This window comes from Myotis lucifugus, unplaced genomic scaffold (genome assembly GCF_000147115.1).
Source record: "Myotis lucifugus unplaced genomic scaffold, Myoluc2.0 scaffold_197, whole genome shotgun sequence".
Classification (NCBI taxonomy): domain Eukaryota; kingdom Metazoa; phylum Chordata; class Mammalia; order Chiroptera; family Vespertilionidae; genus Myotis; species Myotis lucifugus.
Genome location: NW_005871245.1, coordinates 1968085 through 1987206, shown reverse-complemented (window position 1 = coordinate 1987206; position 19122 = coordinate 1968085). Strand labels below are relative to the sequence as shown.

General features: G+C 42.1%; 1 protein-coding gene and 1 pseudogene across 1 annotated transcript in view; one reads left to right on the top strand and one right to left on the bottom strand.

The window, feature by feature from the left end:
- The first annotated feature begins 1753 nt into the window (after window positions 1–1753).
- Window positions 1754–19122, top strand: part of WDTC1 (WD and tetratricopeptide repeats 1) — a 33305-nt gene continuing 15936 nt past the window's right edge. The window contains exons 1-5 of the mRNA XM_023761029.1: window positions 1754–1922; window positions 3988–4071; window positions 13880–13926; window positions 14356–14467; window positions 18539–18726. Of these exons, the coding sequence (XP_023616797.1) occupies window positions 1875–1922; window positions 3988–4071; window positions 13880–13926; window positions 14356–14467; window positions 18539–18726 (479 nt within the window). The 5' untranslated portion in view covers window positions 1754–1874. The remainder of the gene's footprint in view (window positions 1923–3987; window positions 4072–13879; window positions 13927–14355; window positions 14468–18538; window positions 18727–19122) is intronic.
- Window positions 10698–11042, bottom strand: LOC102442482 (annotated as a pseudogene).

Genomic DNA, 19122 nt, shown 5'->3' with positions numbered 1-19122 from the left:
CCTAAACTTTTTCCAGCCCAGTGAAGCACCCCAATTTCTCTTTCAGGTAATTATCAGCAACACAGCAATAAATATCAACACGAAGCAGATTATTATTATAGATCACACAGGGAGAACAAAGGGTAAAATGTTTAACTGCAGCAGTGTTTGACTATACTCTGCACAGAGAAAACCTGAAGTCATTTTCAAGGACCACCATTTCTTCTTTTCAGTCAGGTCAAGTTTCTAAGCTTTCTAAATCTCCATTTTCCGGCTAATGAAAAGACAATAGGATTCCACTGAGTCTCCTGTCTACCTACTCCAGGACTTCTATGAGGACCAAATGAGATGAGGCACGGGAAAACACTTCAGACATTTGGTTACAGTGTAAAATGTTTCTGCCTGGCTATAAAGCAAGTCGTGTTCCTGGGCTGAAGAAACTCCAAGGAGGCTAGTCACTAGGGAAAGGAAGCCGGGCGTTGCTACATGACGTCATTGCCTGGACGGACACAGCATATTAGCCTTTTATATATATAGATTCTAGTTTGTTTATGTTTGAAATTTTCCATAAGAAAAAGTTTACGAGAGAGATGATAATGAAAAAAAATAACTGATAGTATTATTTATTGAAAGAGCATCATGTTATTATGTAAACATTTGATGTGATGTAAGCATTTTTCTTTCATAGGTAGCATTTCTAATGCTGCATAATATAATATGGCGTACACTATTTAACCCCTCTATCATTAGAAACTTGTAAAAGCAAATTTTTTTGTTTGTTTTTACAAAATTTGTGATGCATATGCTTGGGTATAGAACTTTCTTGGGGGAGGGTTATGGAACTTTTAGATTACATTTTGTGTTTTCTTATGGTACATTATCAGAAATTAGATTACTAGGTCTTTCTAGCCATCAAAATTATAAAACAGGAATAGATTGCTTCAAGAAGTTCTAAGATTGAAAGCATACCTATCAGGATATTGAAGAGGGATTTCTTTATCAGATTGGATATTGGACATGGTCCCATTACATCTCCTGTCCACTCTTTGATTCTGTGAATCTATTAGAGGGCTTTATGATCTGTCTGTGATACTGATTTGGTTTTGGTGAGAACCAAGCTGAAGGTCAGAGATTTGAAGCATTAATTAAAAGTTTCAGCCCAGCCAGTGTGGCTAGGTGGTTGAGCATTGACTTGAACCAAGATTGGATTCCTGGTCTTGACACATGCTCAGGTTGCAGGCAGATCCTCAGTAAGGGGAGTGCAGGAGGGAGCCGATCGATGTTTCTCTCACTTTGATGTTTCTTCTATCTCTATTCCTCTCCCTTCCTCTCTCTCAAATACAAAAATAAAATAAAACTGGAAAAGGATAACACTTAAAAAAAGTTTCAGACTGATTGCCACAGATGCATTCTGAGCAAGTGAAACTTGACGTCTTTCTTGCTGTGTACCTTGGTCTTATTTTCAGGATATGCTTCTATCTTCCTTTATACTCATATCCAACCCCCCATTTTCTGGTGAAGTATACATGACTTATTCGGTGTTTGTTCCATTACTTACTGTGGCTGTGAGCCATTGTTCCCCCTCCCCTATGCCCTTGTCCTCCAGAGCAGCGGTGGTCCGTGAGGTCCGAAAGGTTGCCGACCACTGCTCCGGAGGATCTTGAGCACTGTGTCATAAATCACAGGCAATAGCCAGTTCACTGGGTAGGCTTGGGGGCTGTTTTAGGGGTGAAATCGGGACTCTGAAGCTGCCTTATTCCATCCCCCAAGGTTTGATGATTTTTTTCCTCCCCAGGTAATTAAATGTATGTCCTGCGGACCTGGGCTTTGCTGGAATGCTCAAGGGTTCTGAAGATCTTTATCTAGCTTCCTTCTGTTGAATCCATTAAGAGAAGATGGCAAAAGTCAACATAACTAGAGACCTCATTAATAGGCAGATCAAGGTAAGCCACCCAAACCTCTAAACCAGAGCATGAGGTCCTTTCTTCCCCACAGGTTCAGTTTTTAGCCAAAGAAACTGAGGGTTAGAGTTGGTGACTTGCCTAAAGTCACATAGCTAATTAGTGACCGACTCTGGACTAGAACCAATAAAATTCATGGACTCCCCTGTCCAAGTGCTTGTACCTGGGTCGCTGAGATTAATACAGATTAGTGAGAGAGGGAAACCATCAGTATGGTGTGCATGTGTGTGCACATTTGTGTGTTTATGTGTGTGTGTGCGTGCTTGGGCACATGCATATGTATGTGTGGGAGTTGCAGCAGGAGTAAACGTAGCTTCTTTGTGCTGCTCCAGTTGCTAATTTTTTAAAATATATTTTTATTGATTTCAGAGAGGAAGGTAGAGGGAGAATCATTGATTGGCTGCCTCCTGCGCGCCCCCCACTGGGGATCGAGCCCGCAGCCTGGGCACGTGCCTTTGACTATCATTGAACATGGGACCCTTCAGTTTGCAGGCCGACACTCTATCCACTGAGCCAAACCAGCCAGGGCTCCAGTTGCTAAATTGAACATATAAGAACCTGGGAGAGTCTTAGTCCCAGTTCAGCTTAGACTCTTTCTTCTCTTCGAGGGTCTCCTGTACCAAACAAAGCCTGCACCTGTCCTTTGCAGGATGTACATAGAAGACACTCCAGTACTGTGAGATGAGTGGATGATTAGGGAGTCAAGTTCATTTAGAGAGGTAGCCCAGACTTTGTCAGGGAAACCCTCAGTAAAGGAGCACAGGGGTTTAATGCACACCAAACCATGATGTGCTTCTCTAGTAAGAACCCTAAGCTGGGCCTGGCCAGCATGGCTCAGTGGTTGAGTATTGACCTATGAACCTGGAAATCATGGGTTGATTCCCAGTCAGGGCACATGCCCAGGTTGCAGGGCTCTATCCCTAGTAGGGGGCGGTGCAGAAGGCAGCTGATCAACGATTCTCTCTCATTGATGTTTCTATCTCTTTCTTCTTCTCCCATCCTCTCTGAAATCAATAAAAATATCTTCTCTCTATATAAAAGGCTAATATGCAAAGTGTCCCCTTGGGAGTTCGGCTGGAAGACCAGGAGTTCGATCGCTCGCTATGACGTGTGCTGACCACCAGGGGGTGGTGCAGAACAAAGAAAGGCCCCGGCCGGCAGCCAAAAGGCCCCAATTGGCCCTGATCACTGGCCAGGCCTTGGGACCCTACCTGTGCACAAATTTCGTGCACTGGGCCTCTAGTGTGTGTGTGTGTGTGTGTGTGTGTGTGTGTGTGTGTGTGTATAAACCCTAAGCTGGGGTCAGGAGCTAAATCTCACCACCACCCTAATTAGCTGCCTTAGAAGACTTTAGTCATTTTACCTCCTGTGACTCACTTTCTGTTGTTAAATGATAGTAACATCTGTCTGCCTGCAGGCTGATCTTGAGAATGGAATCCAAAAGAACATGAGAATGTTCTTTGAAAATGTTGTAAATGCTAAAAAAAAATTTTTAATTAAAAATCTTTTAAAATATAAGTGACCACTTTAAAATATAAGTGGCCACCATCCAGAAAGATCGAGTGTATGCCTCTGTGGGAGCCATGTACTTTGTGCACGTTAGTCTGTGCTTCATATAGTATTTTCCTCTGCATCCCTGAATCTTTTTGGAACTTTGTCCATTTGACTTTCATGATTTCATTAGACTGGTGGCCCTCAAGGGCAAGGACCATTTCCTAGAGGCACGGAAACATAGAGTTGGAGGCACCATGCAAGTTTTTCCTTCACATATCTCACACAGTATGTGTCCTAAAGTTGATGCCCACCTACTCCAACCTAATATGGAAACATTTCCTTTTTTTTGTAATCCAACAAGCACAATTTAATACTTACATACTCTGTTCTATTCTCTAATCCCTGCCCAAGTGTGGTGCAAGCTCCCACAAGCTGATTTCTTGTTATCTTTTTTAACTCCTGTAGTTCCCAGCACAAGTGCTGGATATAGTAGGCACATAATAAATCATGTTGAATTAAATCAATGAAGCTATGTTTTGTTTCTGTCCCCCAGGAGCGGGGTGCCCTGAGCTTTGAGCGGCACTACCATGTCACTGATCCCTTTATCAGACGACTGGGCCTAGAAGCAGAGCTGCAGGTAAGAGATCCAGTTTGCTTCCCTAGATGCAGATGGCTGGCTCTCCTTTGCCTGCAGAGAATCCTTTCAGCATTATTCAAGTCATAAACAAGTTTTTCTGTGCAGGTCATACCTAAAGTTTACCTTTGCTTATCAGCAGTATATTAGGTAGGTAAATCTGAATCAAGATTAGTTATTTACATAGTCACGCAGAAATTATTTTTGGGTCATATTTTTTGCTTTGTGCTTGAAAAGATTTTTGAATTACATGCCACTGTTATTACTGTTGGCTTAGAACAATAATGATTCTTACCTTTATACAGGAATTTAGAGTTTACAAAATGTTTTCATACACACGCACACACACATGCTTTCTCAAAGAAGTGCTGTGGGAAAGTAGTTAGGGAATAGGTATTTAAAAGAAGGGTTTAGAAAGACCAAGCACCTTGTCTATTGTTATCCTGTCCAGGCCATGGAGAGCCAGGCTTTCAGACCAGAAGTTCCACTTTTTCATTGTCTGACAGATACTCCATAATGTTAGTTGCATTCCTTTTCTTCCTCAAGATCATATTTTGAATCCAACTTTTAACGGTCCTATCCAACTTAGTGTTATCTGCAGGTTGAGTAAGAATTCTCTTTGGTTCCTTCGGGTTAGTGTTTGTAAGTGATCATGTTGGTCTTAGAAAAAGACTAGAAAGAATTTATTGAATGTTAACAGTGTTATCTCAAGGTAGTGAGATTATAGATCAGGGGTGGGGAATGTCCGGCCCTCAGGACTTATAAGGCCCACAAAATCATTGGTCAAGGCATTAGGGGTGAGTTAATTAAATGTCTGACCAACTATAGCAGGCTAATTTTTTTAAAATATATTTTTATTGATTCCAGAGAGGAAGGGAGAGGGAGAGAGAGATAGAAACATCAATGATGAGAGTGAATTATTGATTGGCTGCCTCCTGCCTACTGGGGATGGAGCCCACAACCCGGGAATGCACCCTTGACTGGAATGGAACCTGGGACCCTTCAGTCTGCAGGCTGATGCTCTATCCACTGAGTCAAACCATCTAGGGCAGCAGGCTAATTTTTAAGTTGATAATTTTGTATGACCCTCAGCCCTCGAATGACATTATAAATATCCAAATGGCCCTTGGCAGAAAAAAGATTTTCCACTCCTGCTATCGATTATTGTGATTGCTTTCTTTTAATTATAAACTTTTATCCATTACAAAATATAACTATTAATAGTAATATGGAAAACATAAGTAAAAATTACTTTTTAGTCCTCACTCCATAATACAATTACTATTAGTATTTCATATACTCTGTTTTATCTCCTGTATAGTTTTATATAATTGTAATCCTACTTTACATTGAACTTAAAAATATATATTTTTATTGATTTTTAGAGAGAGGAAGGGAGGGGGGAGAGAAAGAGAAACATCAATGTGAGAATGCAATCAGCTGCCTCCTGCACTCACCCTACCAGGGATGGAGCCCACGATCCAGGCATGTGCCCTGCCTGGGAATCGAACCAGCAACCTTTTGGTGCATGAGACAGTACCCAGCCAACTGAGCCACACCGGCTAGGGCTACATTGAGTTTTTTCAAGTTAACATATAATAATTATTTTTCTCCATGTTACCAAGTAGTTTTCATAACTTTTACTTAATATTTTTTTCTGATTATAGAGGTAATAAACATCATAGTAGAAAATATGGAATAGACAGAAAAATGTAAAGAAGAAAACAAAATCACTTTTAATTCTGTTGTGTAGAGATAAACTTTGTTAATGTTTGGTGTACTGTCTTTGTTACGAAGCAGAATACTTGTTAAGAGATGGACATTGGAGCTTCATCCATTTAATTTCAAGACCTATCTTCTCCACAGCTATATAGCATTGCGCAAGTTACCCCTAGTTTCCTGATTGGTAAAACAGAATTATTGTGATGATTAAATTAGAAGATTAGTGTGAAGCACTTAACATAGTGCCTGGATCTTGGCAAGCTAATTCAATAGAATAATAATTATGATTCTTAAATCTTCCTGTTTTTTTCCATGCTTTTATGTAATTTTTTCCCTACAAATGGATCTTGTATCATTTACACAGTTTGATAAACCCTTTTATACTTTTATTGTTTTCCCATATCTCTAAAAATTATCTGAAAACATAATTTTTGATATATTTTATTATTTATCCTTTTTTTTTTAAGTTTCTCTCTATGTTTCCTTCAGAATAAAGCTCAGAGTACATCCCTGTAGTGCAGTTGGAGGTGGAGCATGGAAGATTTTACCTTCAAGGGGACATTTGGCAATGCCTAGAAACAGTTTTGGTTATCAAAACTAGAAGGGTACTGCTGGCATACAGTAGGTAGAGGCTCAGGATGCTGCTAAACATCCTACAATATACAGGATAACAAAGAAAGTGCCACAAAGAATTATGCAGCCCCATCCAGCCCAGCTGGTGTGGCTCAGTGGTTGAGTGTCGACTTATGAACCAGGAGCTCATGGTTAGATTCCTGGTCAGGGCACATGCCCGGGTTGCAGGCTTGATCCCCAGTAGGGGGCATGTAGGAGACAGCTGGTCAATAATTCTCATCATTGATGTTTCTATCTCTCTCTTCCTCTCCCTTCCTCTCTGAAATAAATAAAAAAATATTTTTTAAAAAAAAGAATTATACAACCCCAAATGCCAATAATGGCGCGGTTGAGAGACCTGCTATGGTTGATGCTGAATTGACAGTGACCCCTAGCTGGCTTGGCTTCTCCTTTTAACTGTGCCTCTGTCCAACCCATATTATCTTTACCATCTCTTCCTGGTTTGATAACTTTGTCCAGAATAGACTTGGAAACTTCTGTGACTACAAAACAGGATCTAATCTATTGTTTTCCAAGGTCTGCAACTCAAAAACAATTATGTTAAGGTGAACTGTTTCAATTTGCACTTGCCTAAAGGCCACCTTGCCCAGGACTTGTAGTAGAAGCACATGGTATGAAGGAATGTACACAGGTTTAGATATTAAAAAGACCCAGTTTAAATCCCAGCTTTCCCTCTTATGAGACCTAGAGAATTGAGAAAAGTTTCAAAGAAGAAGACTGAGAGAAAAAATAAGTTAGAGAATCAGGGGTTGTAAGTTTGGAAGCCAGTTGGGTAGCTTTGTGGAGATATCAGGTAGGCAGTACTTATTGGGAGATAGCTCTGGATTATAGGGAGAAATCTGGAGACTTCATTTGTCCATGGAGCATTAGAGAATAGGGTCCAAGGCCTAGCTCTGAGGCACTCCAACTTTCAGAAGTTAATTACAAGCTAAGGAGATAGAAAAGGTAACTAGAAAGAGTAGTCAGTGAGGTAGAAAGGGAAGAAAACCAGGAAAGTGTAAAGGCCAAGTAGTGAAAGTATTTCAACAAAGAAGGAGTGTTCAGTTGTACTCAGTGCTTCTAAAGGTTGAGTAGGATGGGGACAAAACAATGACTGTGGTCTTGACTAGAGCAGTTTTGTTTTTTTTTAATATTTTTATTGATTTTAGAGAGGGAGAGTGAGAGAGAGAGTGAGAGAGAGAGAAACATCAATGATAAGAGAGAATCATTGATTGGCTGCCTCCTGCACATCCCCTACTGGAGATCAAGCCCACATCCCAGGCATGTGGCCTTACTGGAAATTGGACCTTGACCTCCTGGTTCACAGGTCAACGCTCAACCACTGAGCCATGCTGGCCAGGCAAGAGCAGTTTTATTGGAGTGGTGGGAATAGATGCTAGATTGGAGAGTTGAGGAGTGAATTGGAAGTGAAGAAACAGCAACAAGTGTAGACAACTATCTTTTTTCTTTTTCTTATTTTAGAGAGTAATGGGAATTTGTTTTTGTTTATTTATTTAGGACAAACTTTTTCCCTGGATGAAAGGAATAATAGAATATAAGCAGTAAAAAGAATAATCTTTAAAAGTTATATTTTCTTGCCCCTCTACATCTACTTTTTACCTTTCTTCAGCTCACTGCCTGGACAGCTGACTTGCACAGGAATATTAATGTTCTCTCTTGTCCTCTGTCTTTTGGTTTGCTTTAACCAATGGGGAGTCATTTCAGGAGTTGGAGGAAGAATGACATCTTCTTTATTCCCCTTGCTTCCACCCTTCAAAGTCATTTTGTTTTGTTTTTGTTTTGTTTCTCCTCCCTCCCCCAGCTTTATTGAGTTATATAGACAACTTTGAACAACTTTGTTTACAAAAGAAAGCAGAGGAATGGGGCAGTAGGTGAAGGGGTCAACAGGATTCCCTTAAAGAAAGGATTTGTAAGAATGGGAAGAAATGCTAGAGCATTTTTATATGTTGATGAGAGAGGAAGGAATTGCTGATATAAGAGAAGGACAGAATAACTGAAGGACCAAAGTCTTGGGGAAGGCTGATGGGTATTGGATTCAGAATTTAAGTAGGGGGGCCTTGGCCTCCCCCCCCCCCAATATATTTTTATTGATTTCAGAGAAGAAGGGAGAGGGAGAGAGAAAGAGAAACAACAATGACTGCCCCCTGCATGCTTCCTACTGGGGATCGAGCCTGCAACCCAGGCATGTGCCCCAACCAGGAATCAAGCTGTGACCTCCTGGTTCATAGGTCAGTGCTCAACCACTGAGCAACACTGGCCAGTTTCAACTTTGTTCTAAAAGTAAAAACTCTACAAAAAGGTCCAGAGCAGGATTACTCATACCCTTTCTCTATCCTTCATCATATACCTTCCACCCCCTAGTGGTAACCAACTTCATTAGTTTCCACTTATCCATTCTGTGCTTGTGTTTGTGTTTGCAAAAATATGCAGATACACATATATAAATTCTTTTTAAAAAATATATTTTATTGATTTTTTTACAGAGAAGAAGGGAGAGAGATAGAGAATTAGAAACATCAATGAGAGAAAAACATTGATCAGCTGCCTCCTGCACACCTCCTACTGGGGATGTGCCCGCAACCAAGGTACATGCTCTTGACCGGAATCGAACCTGGGACCTTTCAGTCCACAGGCCGATGCTCTATCCACTGAGCCAAACCAGTCAGGGCCACATATATAAATTCTTATTTTCAATTTTGTTACACCAAAATTGACAAAAATTATATTAAAATAGCCTTTAAGCATGTGGAAAAGATACTCAATTTCATTCACAAGAGAAATGTAACTTCAAACTATGTGGAGATGCCATTTTTCATCTGTCAGAATGGTGAAATATTCAAAAGCTTGACCACACAGTGTGTTGGTAAGTTGTGGAGAAACAGGCACTCTCATGCATTGCTACTGGAAAGGCAAAATGATGCAATTCCCATGGACGGAAACTTGGCAATATCTATCAAGACCACATATACATTTACTCTTTGGCCAATACTGCCTCTTCTGAGTTTTTACCCTGAAGGTACACATCTCCAACAGTAATAAAATACATGTGCACAAGGTTATTCATTATGGTATTGCTATAATTGCAAACTATTAGAAACAACTCTTAAGAATCCATACATGGGAAATTTGTTGAATAAATCTTGGTTCATCTACATATAAAGTGCTATGCAGCTATGAAAAAGAATTTTATTAATTGATATGAGTGATTTCCTAGCTATATTAGTAAGTGAAAAAAGTATATACGTATATCTATCATGCCTCAATGATTCTGCATCCTCAACAAGTCCTCCAAGCCCAGTCAACCCCTCTATTCTCTCCTTACAAGCTACTTCATGTCTTTACTTCCTTCCCTGTCTCCTAAGAATCAATGACTCATTACTACAATCATTCTCTTGCAACATTAATCTGACAAAACTCCAACCACAGATGATCTTTTAGCTTTCCTGTATCTTTAACTTTCCCTTTCTCTATTGATTCCCCTTGGGATTAAATATGCTCAAGCTTCTCTAATATAAGAAAGTCCTTCTTTGATGCCACAGCCACATCTAGCTATAGCCTTCTGTTTCTCTTCCCCTTCGTAGCCAGACTGAAAGAGTAGTCTATACTCAGTATTTTTACTTCCTCACTTCCCAGTACTGTCATGTGCTGCTTAACGACAGGGATACATTCTGAGAAATGCACTGTTAGATGATTTTGTCATTGTGCAACATCTTGAGTGTGCTTACACAAACCTAGATGGTAGAGCCTACTACACACCTAGGCTATATGTTATGTCATATATGTGGCTCATCATTGACTGAAAATATCGAATGTGGCACACAATGAATTCCTCAACCTTCTTCTATTTATCTAACCACACACCACAAAAGTGGCTCTTGCCAAGGTTACCACTGTAGCTTTCTTGCCCTAAATCAATGGACACTTCTTAGTCCTCATCTAGCTTGATCCGACAGTATTTGGTAGTACCGGACACTTCTCAACAAAACTTTTGTCATCTGGGTTCTGAGGCATCACCCTCTGTTTTCCTTCCTACTCCTCTCGTGTCTTTCTTGATGCCCTTTGCATACTCCTTGTCCATCAGGCCCTTATGTTGGTCTTCTTTATGGCTCTGTCCTAGGCTTTGTTCCCACTCGGCTGTGAGGAAAGGAGTCTCACTTTACAAGTGAGGAGAATAAAACTGAGCATATGAATGGTAAAAGATTAATATTTATATCAGGCCTGTCTGGCTCCATAGTTCATATTCTTTTGACTCCGACTCCAACCATGTGTTGTTGTTTTTTTACCAGCCACCTTTTATTAGGTGTTACATTACAGTATGAAAGGATTCAGAGGTGCTGGGCAAAGGTCATGGTCAGGAATGTGGAGTCCACACTGGGCCCTCTTCAGCGGTACTTGCGTCATTGCTCATGTTTTAGTTCCTTATAAGAACGGCAGTAGTTGAAAAACACATAAGCTGCCAGCACCATAGAAACGCCAGCAATGCCCCCTTTCTTCACATTGATGTACTTGTAATACCTGTGGTAACCTTTAGGGGTGAAATCCTGCATCAGTCTCCAGCGTGGCAGCTCCCCTATTTTGACTTCCATCAGTCTCTTCTTCAATGGCATGAATGACGCCATCTTGGAGTCCGGGGTGTCCACTCTGTGGAGCCGTGCAAGGACTCTGTGTCTACTCTTTTAAAGGACTTAACAAATAGTTCTTGGCTTGGCGAATTTATTCTCTTGCCTTATTTGTTTTCTTTAAACAAGTTGCAAACATTATATATCTTACCTTCACAATCTGGCTTAATTGCTTTTGTTTTAATATAATTCGAATGTAAATTCACTAGAAACAAGTCATATCAAACCATGGTAATGGGATATACCTTAGATACAGTGGTCTGAGAAAGCCACTCTGATGAAGTGATGTTTGAAATGAAATTTGAATATTGAGAAGGAGCAAGTAACAAAGATCAGAAGGAAAAGCATGGCCCTAGCCAGTTTTGCTCAGTGGATAGAGCATAGGCCCTTGGACTGAAGGGTCCCGTATTCGATTCTCGTCAAGGGCACGTGCCTCAGTTGCAGGCTTGATCCCAACCCTGGTGTGCGGGAGGCAACCAATCTATGTGTATCTCTCATATCAATGTTTCTCTCTCTCTGTCTCTCCCCCTCCCTTCCACTCTCTCTTAAAATCAATGGAAAAATATCGGTGAGTTTTGCCTGTGTTGCACATATCTAGTTTGTTTCTTTTTATTGATGAGTAGTGATACACTGTATGGATGTACTACATTGTGTTTATCCATTCTCCAGTTGATAACCATTTGGGCTATTTCCAGTTTGGGGCTTTTAAAAATAAATCGTGTATAGATATTCTTAAACCAGTTTTTGTATGGATAAATGTTTTCATTTTTCTCAAGTAAATGCCTACAAATGGAATTACTGGGTCATAGGGTAGATAGATACAAGCTTAACTTTATCTGAAACTACCAAACAGTTCTCCAAGGTGATGGTCGCAATGAGTTGTTCAGGGTCAGCTGGGAAGATGTGGCCCCCAGGTCCAAGTAATTGACAGCCAGTTGAAAAAAATGAGAGGGCTGAGGACAGAAATGATTCTGACCTAGAAAGCGTGACCAAAGCTATGGGTGGGGTTGCAACCAAGTGCCACAGGAAAGTGAGAGGCCTCAGGTCAGCAAGTGCTCTGACAAGTGTGGGCAGAGTAAATGTGTCTGCAATGTTTGTAAGTGCAGAACCTGGAAAGAAGTGAGGTTCAACCCAGATGAGACTCTGTATAGAGCAAAAGGTAAAAGGAAAGGAGAAGGCCAAGGAAAGGCCTTTTCTGACGGATAGGCGGGGGATTAGATTTGTTCATATCTCTTCATTTTCCCATTAGTCCCACTGACTCATGTGTTCATTTATGCAACAGATATGTGCCAAGGACTATAACTGGCCTTGGAGATGCAATAAACACAGTACACAAAAGCCTGCTCCTTAGGGCTCAGTCTGGTGATGCAAACCACCATGTCAACACAGAGCCATAATATAGTGTGACAGTAGGAGCCCACAGGAAGCGTATGCCTCCCTCCCAAATTCACACGACAGGAAAGGCATCTTCAAGGAAGTGCCTATAAAGTGAAATCTGAAGAATGAGTTGGAGTTTGTTAGGATGCTTTGGGCCACAAGTAACAACCCAACTCAAATGGCTTTAAACAGTTATGAATTGATTGGCTTACTTAAGTGGAAGTCCAGGAGTAGACTAGGCATCTGGGTTAGTTGTTCTGGTCACTCTGGCTCCATTTTTCCATGATTCCCTGGGCTGGGCTTTCCTCCTTCAGTTTCACTCTCTGGCTGGCTTCCCTGGTGGTGGCAATTCCAGGTGTCACATCAGTACTCCCATCATCCAGAGGAAGAAGGCATCTCTTTCATAGACTCTCTCCTGAGAATGAGAAAACTCCTTTCCCAGAAGCTCCCAGCAACTGTCCCCCTTGCATCTGATTGGGGTCACAGGGTCATTTCTGAGCCAATTCCTATGCCCAAGTGAATGCCACCTCCAATTTGGCTTAGGCGTAAGTTTCTGAACCTATCACTGGAGAGAACAATGGATTTACCCTTCCTGAAACACATGGTCTAACTTGGACAGGGAGATGATTAGATGAAAATCTAGGTACTATTAGGAATGAAGGAGGCTGAGGGAACAGAAAGAACAGTGTGTAGGAATGCCTAGTGATTTGTTTTCTCCTTTTCCCATGTAAGACTTGTTTCTGCCACCTCATACCTTCTGCTTTTCATGGATTCTGTTTTCTGGTAATTCTTGCTTTGCCATGATTTCTCTCTGTGCATGCTTTCAACCTCAGCATCGGTTAACTGCCTCACTCTCGGTGTTTCTTATCTCAAATCTCCAAGCTCAAGGAACTAGCCCAATGTACCTTACTATACCAGGCTCCTTCTACTGGAAGTTAACTCAGAAGAGCAGGGACTGTGATTTGTACACTGATCTGCCCCCAGCATCTGAACAGTACCTGGTATGCAGTGAGTGCTCAATAAATTAAACATATGCCAAATGAATGAAAGATCATCCTTGGGTCAGATGCTTCTCTGGGAAAATTGTCTGTGGTCGAGGGGCTATCCCTCGAAGGGACTGTTGACATGTTCCTTTTAGTGGTAGGAGCAGAAATTTGTTTGGATCTCACTTCTGTTACTGTTATCTGAACTTCAGTTTAATTTTCTGCAAAATGGGACCAATGAAACCTGAACTTTATGACTCAGGGGTGTTCAATGTCAAGTAAAATCATGACAATGAATGTACTTTATATATTGTAAGATGCCAGGCAATTTAATTCAGTCCTGGTCACTCACACGCACCTGGAAAACATTGATGATGGAAAGATTAGTTTACCTGTTCAGTTCTACTTTTTGGTGTTGAGTTCCCCAGGAGAACCTCTAACTGGCTCTCTTCTTTCCCTTTCCATTTGCTTACCCAGGGTCACTCAGGATGTGTCAACTGTCTGGAGTGGAACGAGAAAGGAGAGTAAGTATGAGCTAGAGCACGGGGGAAGGGGGTGCTAAAGAAAGGGAGTGGGGCAGCTGGGAGATCCTCTTCCTAGATCTAAGGAAAAGAATGGACCCAAGTGAAAAGACTGCTGCTCTCTGCTACGTAGTTTAGTTTAGTCCATCACTGTCAATACACAGTTAAACAATGAAGCCAGATAAGATGGAAGGTTGGATGGCCATCCAAACCCTGTTTTTTTAATAAGTCAATGCAGAGTTTAAGGAATAATGGCAAATTCTCAGGACAAATAGAGAATCAGCCAATGTTTACAAGATAGCCTTAAAATCTGTGACATATACTGTGATTTAAGTTCTGTGTGGCCTAATACCTTATCACCTGGGAATGTGGGATAGGGGAAAATTGCCCACGAACTTGAGGAGAGGTCAGAACCCCTCACTCTGCTTGCAGCTTGCTGGCCTCTGGTTCCGATGACCAGCACACGATTGTGTGGGACCCGCTGCACCACAAGAAGCTGCTCTCCATGCATACGGGACATACTGCAAATATCTTCTCTGTCAAGGTGAGCAGGATAAGCCACAGAGCCAGTGAACATGGTGACTGAGCTCTGCACATGGTTGTGTTTGCATGTGTGTTTCCCATGTACCCCCTGGGGTCACATACACCTTTGATCTGAGCATCTAATGGTGATTCCTGAAACCCCATCTCTTTTCCATATCCTGCTTCCTCTCTTAGAGCCAAGAGGCCAGCTCTAAATGAATTTATGTTTATGTGAGTGGTGATGGTGGGAGATACGGTTCTGAGCATGAATTTAGATACCAGGAAGACTGTGTGACTCCCTTATCAGCCTTTGGAAGCTATGTGAAGTAGGCAAATCACCTGACCTCTCTGAGCCTGTTTGCTCATCTGTAAAAAGGTAGTAGCTAAGGAAAATCCCTCAGATTCATGAATAAATGAGTGAATAAATAGTTTAATTTTAAAAAGGAAGTAGCAGTTCACAGGGTTGATGTTACCTGGCACAGGTGGTTTTAACTGTTCGAGCTTTCATAGGAAATGGGTCTGCTGCTTTTGTGGTGGAGAGGAGTTGAGCTGAGGAGAGGTGGGAAAGGGCCTTACAGATGCCCTCAGACCTCTGAAGACCTATTATGTGGAAGTGGCATGAAACTTGTCCCTTTTAATCCCAGATAACAGACCTAGGACAACAGCTATAAGTCCACAGAAGCAAATGCATGCCTGATGAAGGAAAGAATTGTCTAATGCTTAGAGCAATTTGGGAAAGGTAGAATGGGCCCTCTGAGGATGTAGCAAATGTATTGGCACTGAGGTATTCTGCTTGTTGGGAACTTTATCTGCCAGGTTTAACGTTGGAGGAAATGACCTTTAAGAACCTTTCCAGCTGCCCTAGCTGGTTTGGCTCAGCGGATAGAGTGTTGGACTGCGGACCAAAGGGTCCCAGGTTCGATTCCGGTCAAGGGCACATGCCTGGGTTGCAGGCTCGATCCCCAGTTGGGGATGTGCAGGAGGCAGCCAATCAATGATTCTCTCTCATCATTGACGTTTCTATCTCTCTCCCTCTCCCTTCCTCTCTGAAATCAATAAAAATATATTTAAAAAAAAAAAAAAGAACCTTTCCAGCTCTGAAATTCTGTCATGGATGTATGTGAGAGTGAGGCTGTCCTTTCCCAGTTAATATCAAGAAGAATTACAACATACCTGAAGAAGGCAAATTCAAGAGCTCAAAACCTACTTATTTCCCTAAACCCTGCCTCTTTCCCAAGCTGTGATTCTCATCTCTGGCCCAGGGACCAATCCTAGATGAATTTCTGCTATTTTAGAGACAGAACAATGCTGATTCACCTCTCTCATGGCAAACAGACTGCTTTCTGCCCCTGAAAAGTTTTAGGACCAGTTTGAGTCTGTGGGGTCAGGTCTGGGAAAGGACCTAAGTTTTGCATCATAGAGCACAAAATGTTAAGTTCAGAGACCAGAATTTGACAATGGCCTTGATACTCACTAATAGTAAGACTTTGAGCAAGGCAGTTATATTCACAGACCTTCAGCCTCCTCTTCTGTTAAAAAAAAAGAGTGTGGAAAAGGATCCTTCTGTCTTCTGTTAGTAAAACACTAGATATACTTACAGGAGTGGGCATAGTTGTTCGTATGGAAAACAGTACAATAATTAATAAATAATAATACAAGAATAAACTTCATATACTCACAACTGTAAACCTACTTTTGCCTACCCCTGTATTTAACCCACGACTTCCCCCTGGTGGCTGCTGCAGTGTGTGACAAGTGTGGCAGTGGTCACAAGTTCTTCCCAAGGGTTCACCTGTTATTTCTTTGTGCATGGATTATGTGCTGCCTCTAGACAGGATTAAAGACTACTAGTTGTGCCCTAGCTGGTTTGGCTAAGTGGATAGAGCATCGGCTTGCGGACTGAAGGGTCCTGGGTTCAATTCCAGTCAAGGGTACATGCCTAGGTTTCGGGCTCGATCCCCAGTTGGGGATGTGCCAGAGGCAGCTGATCAATGCTTCTCTCTCATCATTGATGTTTCTATCTCTTTCTTTCTCTCCTGTCCTCTCTGAAATCAATAAAAATATATATATTTTTAAAACTACTAGTTGTCCCTAAAAATTATTAAATTCCATCTATTTCATCTAGCTCTTATCCTAGTGAGCCATTAGAGTAGTATGTGTGGGAAGAGTGAATTGTTGCTTTTGCATGAACATTTAAGTCAAGTGCAGTGGTTCTCAACATGTGGGTCGCAACCCCTTTGGCAGTCGAACGACCCTTTCACAGGGGTCGCCTAAGACCATCCTGCATATCAGATATTTACATTACGATTCATAACAATAGCAACATTACAGTTATGAAGTAGCAACGAAAATAATTTTATGGTTGGGTCACAACATGAGGAACTGTATTTAAAGGGCCAGAAGATTGAGAACCGCTGGTCAAGTGGTTTAGTTGTTTGAATGCAGAGTGTCGTCGTCCCCCCCGCCCCGCCCCAACACCATTCAGCCTCGTGGGTTTTGAGAAACTTCAATTCAGAAAAAAAGATAATCCAATCTTTTGAACTCAAGAAAGAAGAGAAGAACTCAACACCACATCCACATATTTCTTTTCCTCAACACTGGTGATAGGACAGCATACTTTTTTTTAAAAACAATATTTTTATTGATTTCAGAGAGGAAGGTAGAGGGAGAAAGAGATAGAAACATCAATGATAAGAGAAAGTCATTGATTAGCTGCATCCTGAAGATCCCAAACTGGGGATCAAGCCCACAACACCGGCATATGCCCTGACTGGGAATCGAACTCTGACCTCCTGGTTCATAGGTCGACGCTCAACCACTGAGCCACGCCAGCTGGGCAGGACAGCATACTTTCTAAAAATTATTATTCAGACCTGGCCAGTGTGGCTCAGTTGGTTGGAGTGTCATCCCGTACACTGAAAGGTCTCAGGGTTCTATTCCAGGTCAGGGCACATACCTAGGTTGTGGGTTTAATCCCTAGTCAGGGCACACACGGGAGGCAACCAACCCATATTTCTCTCTCATGTTGATGTTTCTCTCTCAACTTCCTTCTCTCCCTCTCTCCAAAATCAATAAGTATACTTCAGGTGAGGATTGTTTTAGAAATTACTATTATACAAATTATGTGGCTGTTTTGTTATTATTATGTCTAGTATTGTTTTCAAGCTCATCAGAATGGTGGGGGTTCTCTTTTTTTTTTTAAGAGAGCAGGAGGGAGAGAGAGAAACATCAATCAGCTGCCACCCTATCGGGGATCAAAACCACAACCAAGGTATGTGCCCGGACCAGGAATTGAACCCACCACCTTTTGGTGTACGGGATGATGCTCCAACCAACTGAGCCACGCTGGCCAGGGCTCTTGCCGCAATGAGATGTATTCTCCTGGTGCTCAGCCCTTTCCCAAGGTCTGGCATTTGAGCCGTTTCCAGCATTTGTCATTATAATGAGTTCCACTCTGAGCATTTCTGCATAGGTCTCTTTTTCCTTTTGGAATCATTTCTCAGAACTAGGATTTTGGAACAAAAGATAGAACTAGTTTTTATCTTTCCTACCTATTGCCAGATTGTTCTCCAGAAATACTAGAACCAATTTTAAACACGCACTCCCTTAAAACACTGGAAGTCCTTTTCATTTTAAGACTAGTTTATACTTAACCCGCAGGCTATTCAATAGGGGTCATGAGGCTGTATGGCATATGGGAGTCAGACAGTGCTGCTGAATGTTTGCCAAACCTCAGTTTTTAATGGGGTTATTTTATTTTAACAATCAGTAAGATAAAGTACCTGCCCTGTTGTCTAGCACATGGTGGTAACAGCTATGATTATCATGGACTCAGCTCTTACCTGTGGAAGAATCAGGAAAATGTTTCCTTAGGTAGTCTAGTCAGGACTAGGATGACTCTGGCAAAGTAAAGGTGCATCCCCGATTTTGACCTTTAGGCTTGAGGACGGATGCTCGAGGTCCACAGTTTTCCTGGTGGGTTGTCTTGGATGGGCTCATTTTCTTACCTGATATGGAAAGAGAAAGAGGGCACTAACTATGGCCAGCCCTACCTCCACCACCTGCAATCTCTTCTTCAATCTCTCCGGAGCAGTTCCTGCCTCACGCTGGGGACCGCATCTTGATCACGGGGGCAGCCGACTCCAAGGTGCATGTCCATGACCTGACAGTAAAGGAGACGATCCACATGTTTGGAGACCACACAAACCGGGTGAAGCGCATCGCCACGGCTCCCATGTGGCCCAACACATTCTGGAGTGCTGCCGAGGATGGGCTTATCCGGTAAGGGCCTGAGGCCTTGATGGGGCCAGTGCCTCTCTGTGCATGTTGGCTCCTCCCTCCCACCCGTCCATACCACTTCCTTCCACAGGCCTGACTCCTTCCCTCCAGCAGAGTTCCGGCCTTATTAGTCTGCCCAGAGCTGTTTGTGGACAAACTCAGCTGGGAACATTTGCTTCCCCTACTCTCACCTTCCCACTCTCTTCCCTCTCCTGCACTATATCCAGGCCTGCCGGCCTCCCACCACCTAGATGCAGTGTCTGCCTCCTCTGGGCTTTCACTCTGCTGTTCCCTCTAGCTGGTTTTCTCTGTACCCAGCTCTATGACTCTCTTACCCTAAGGAGATATGCTTAAGAGTCACCTTCTCAGAAGCACACTTACTCTGACCACCCTAAAGCA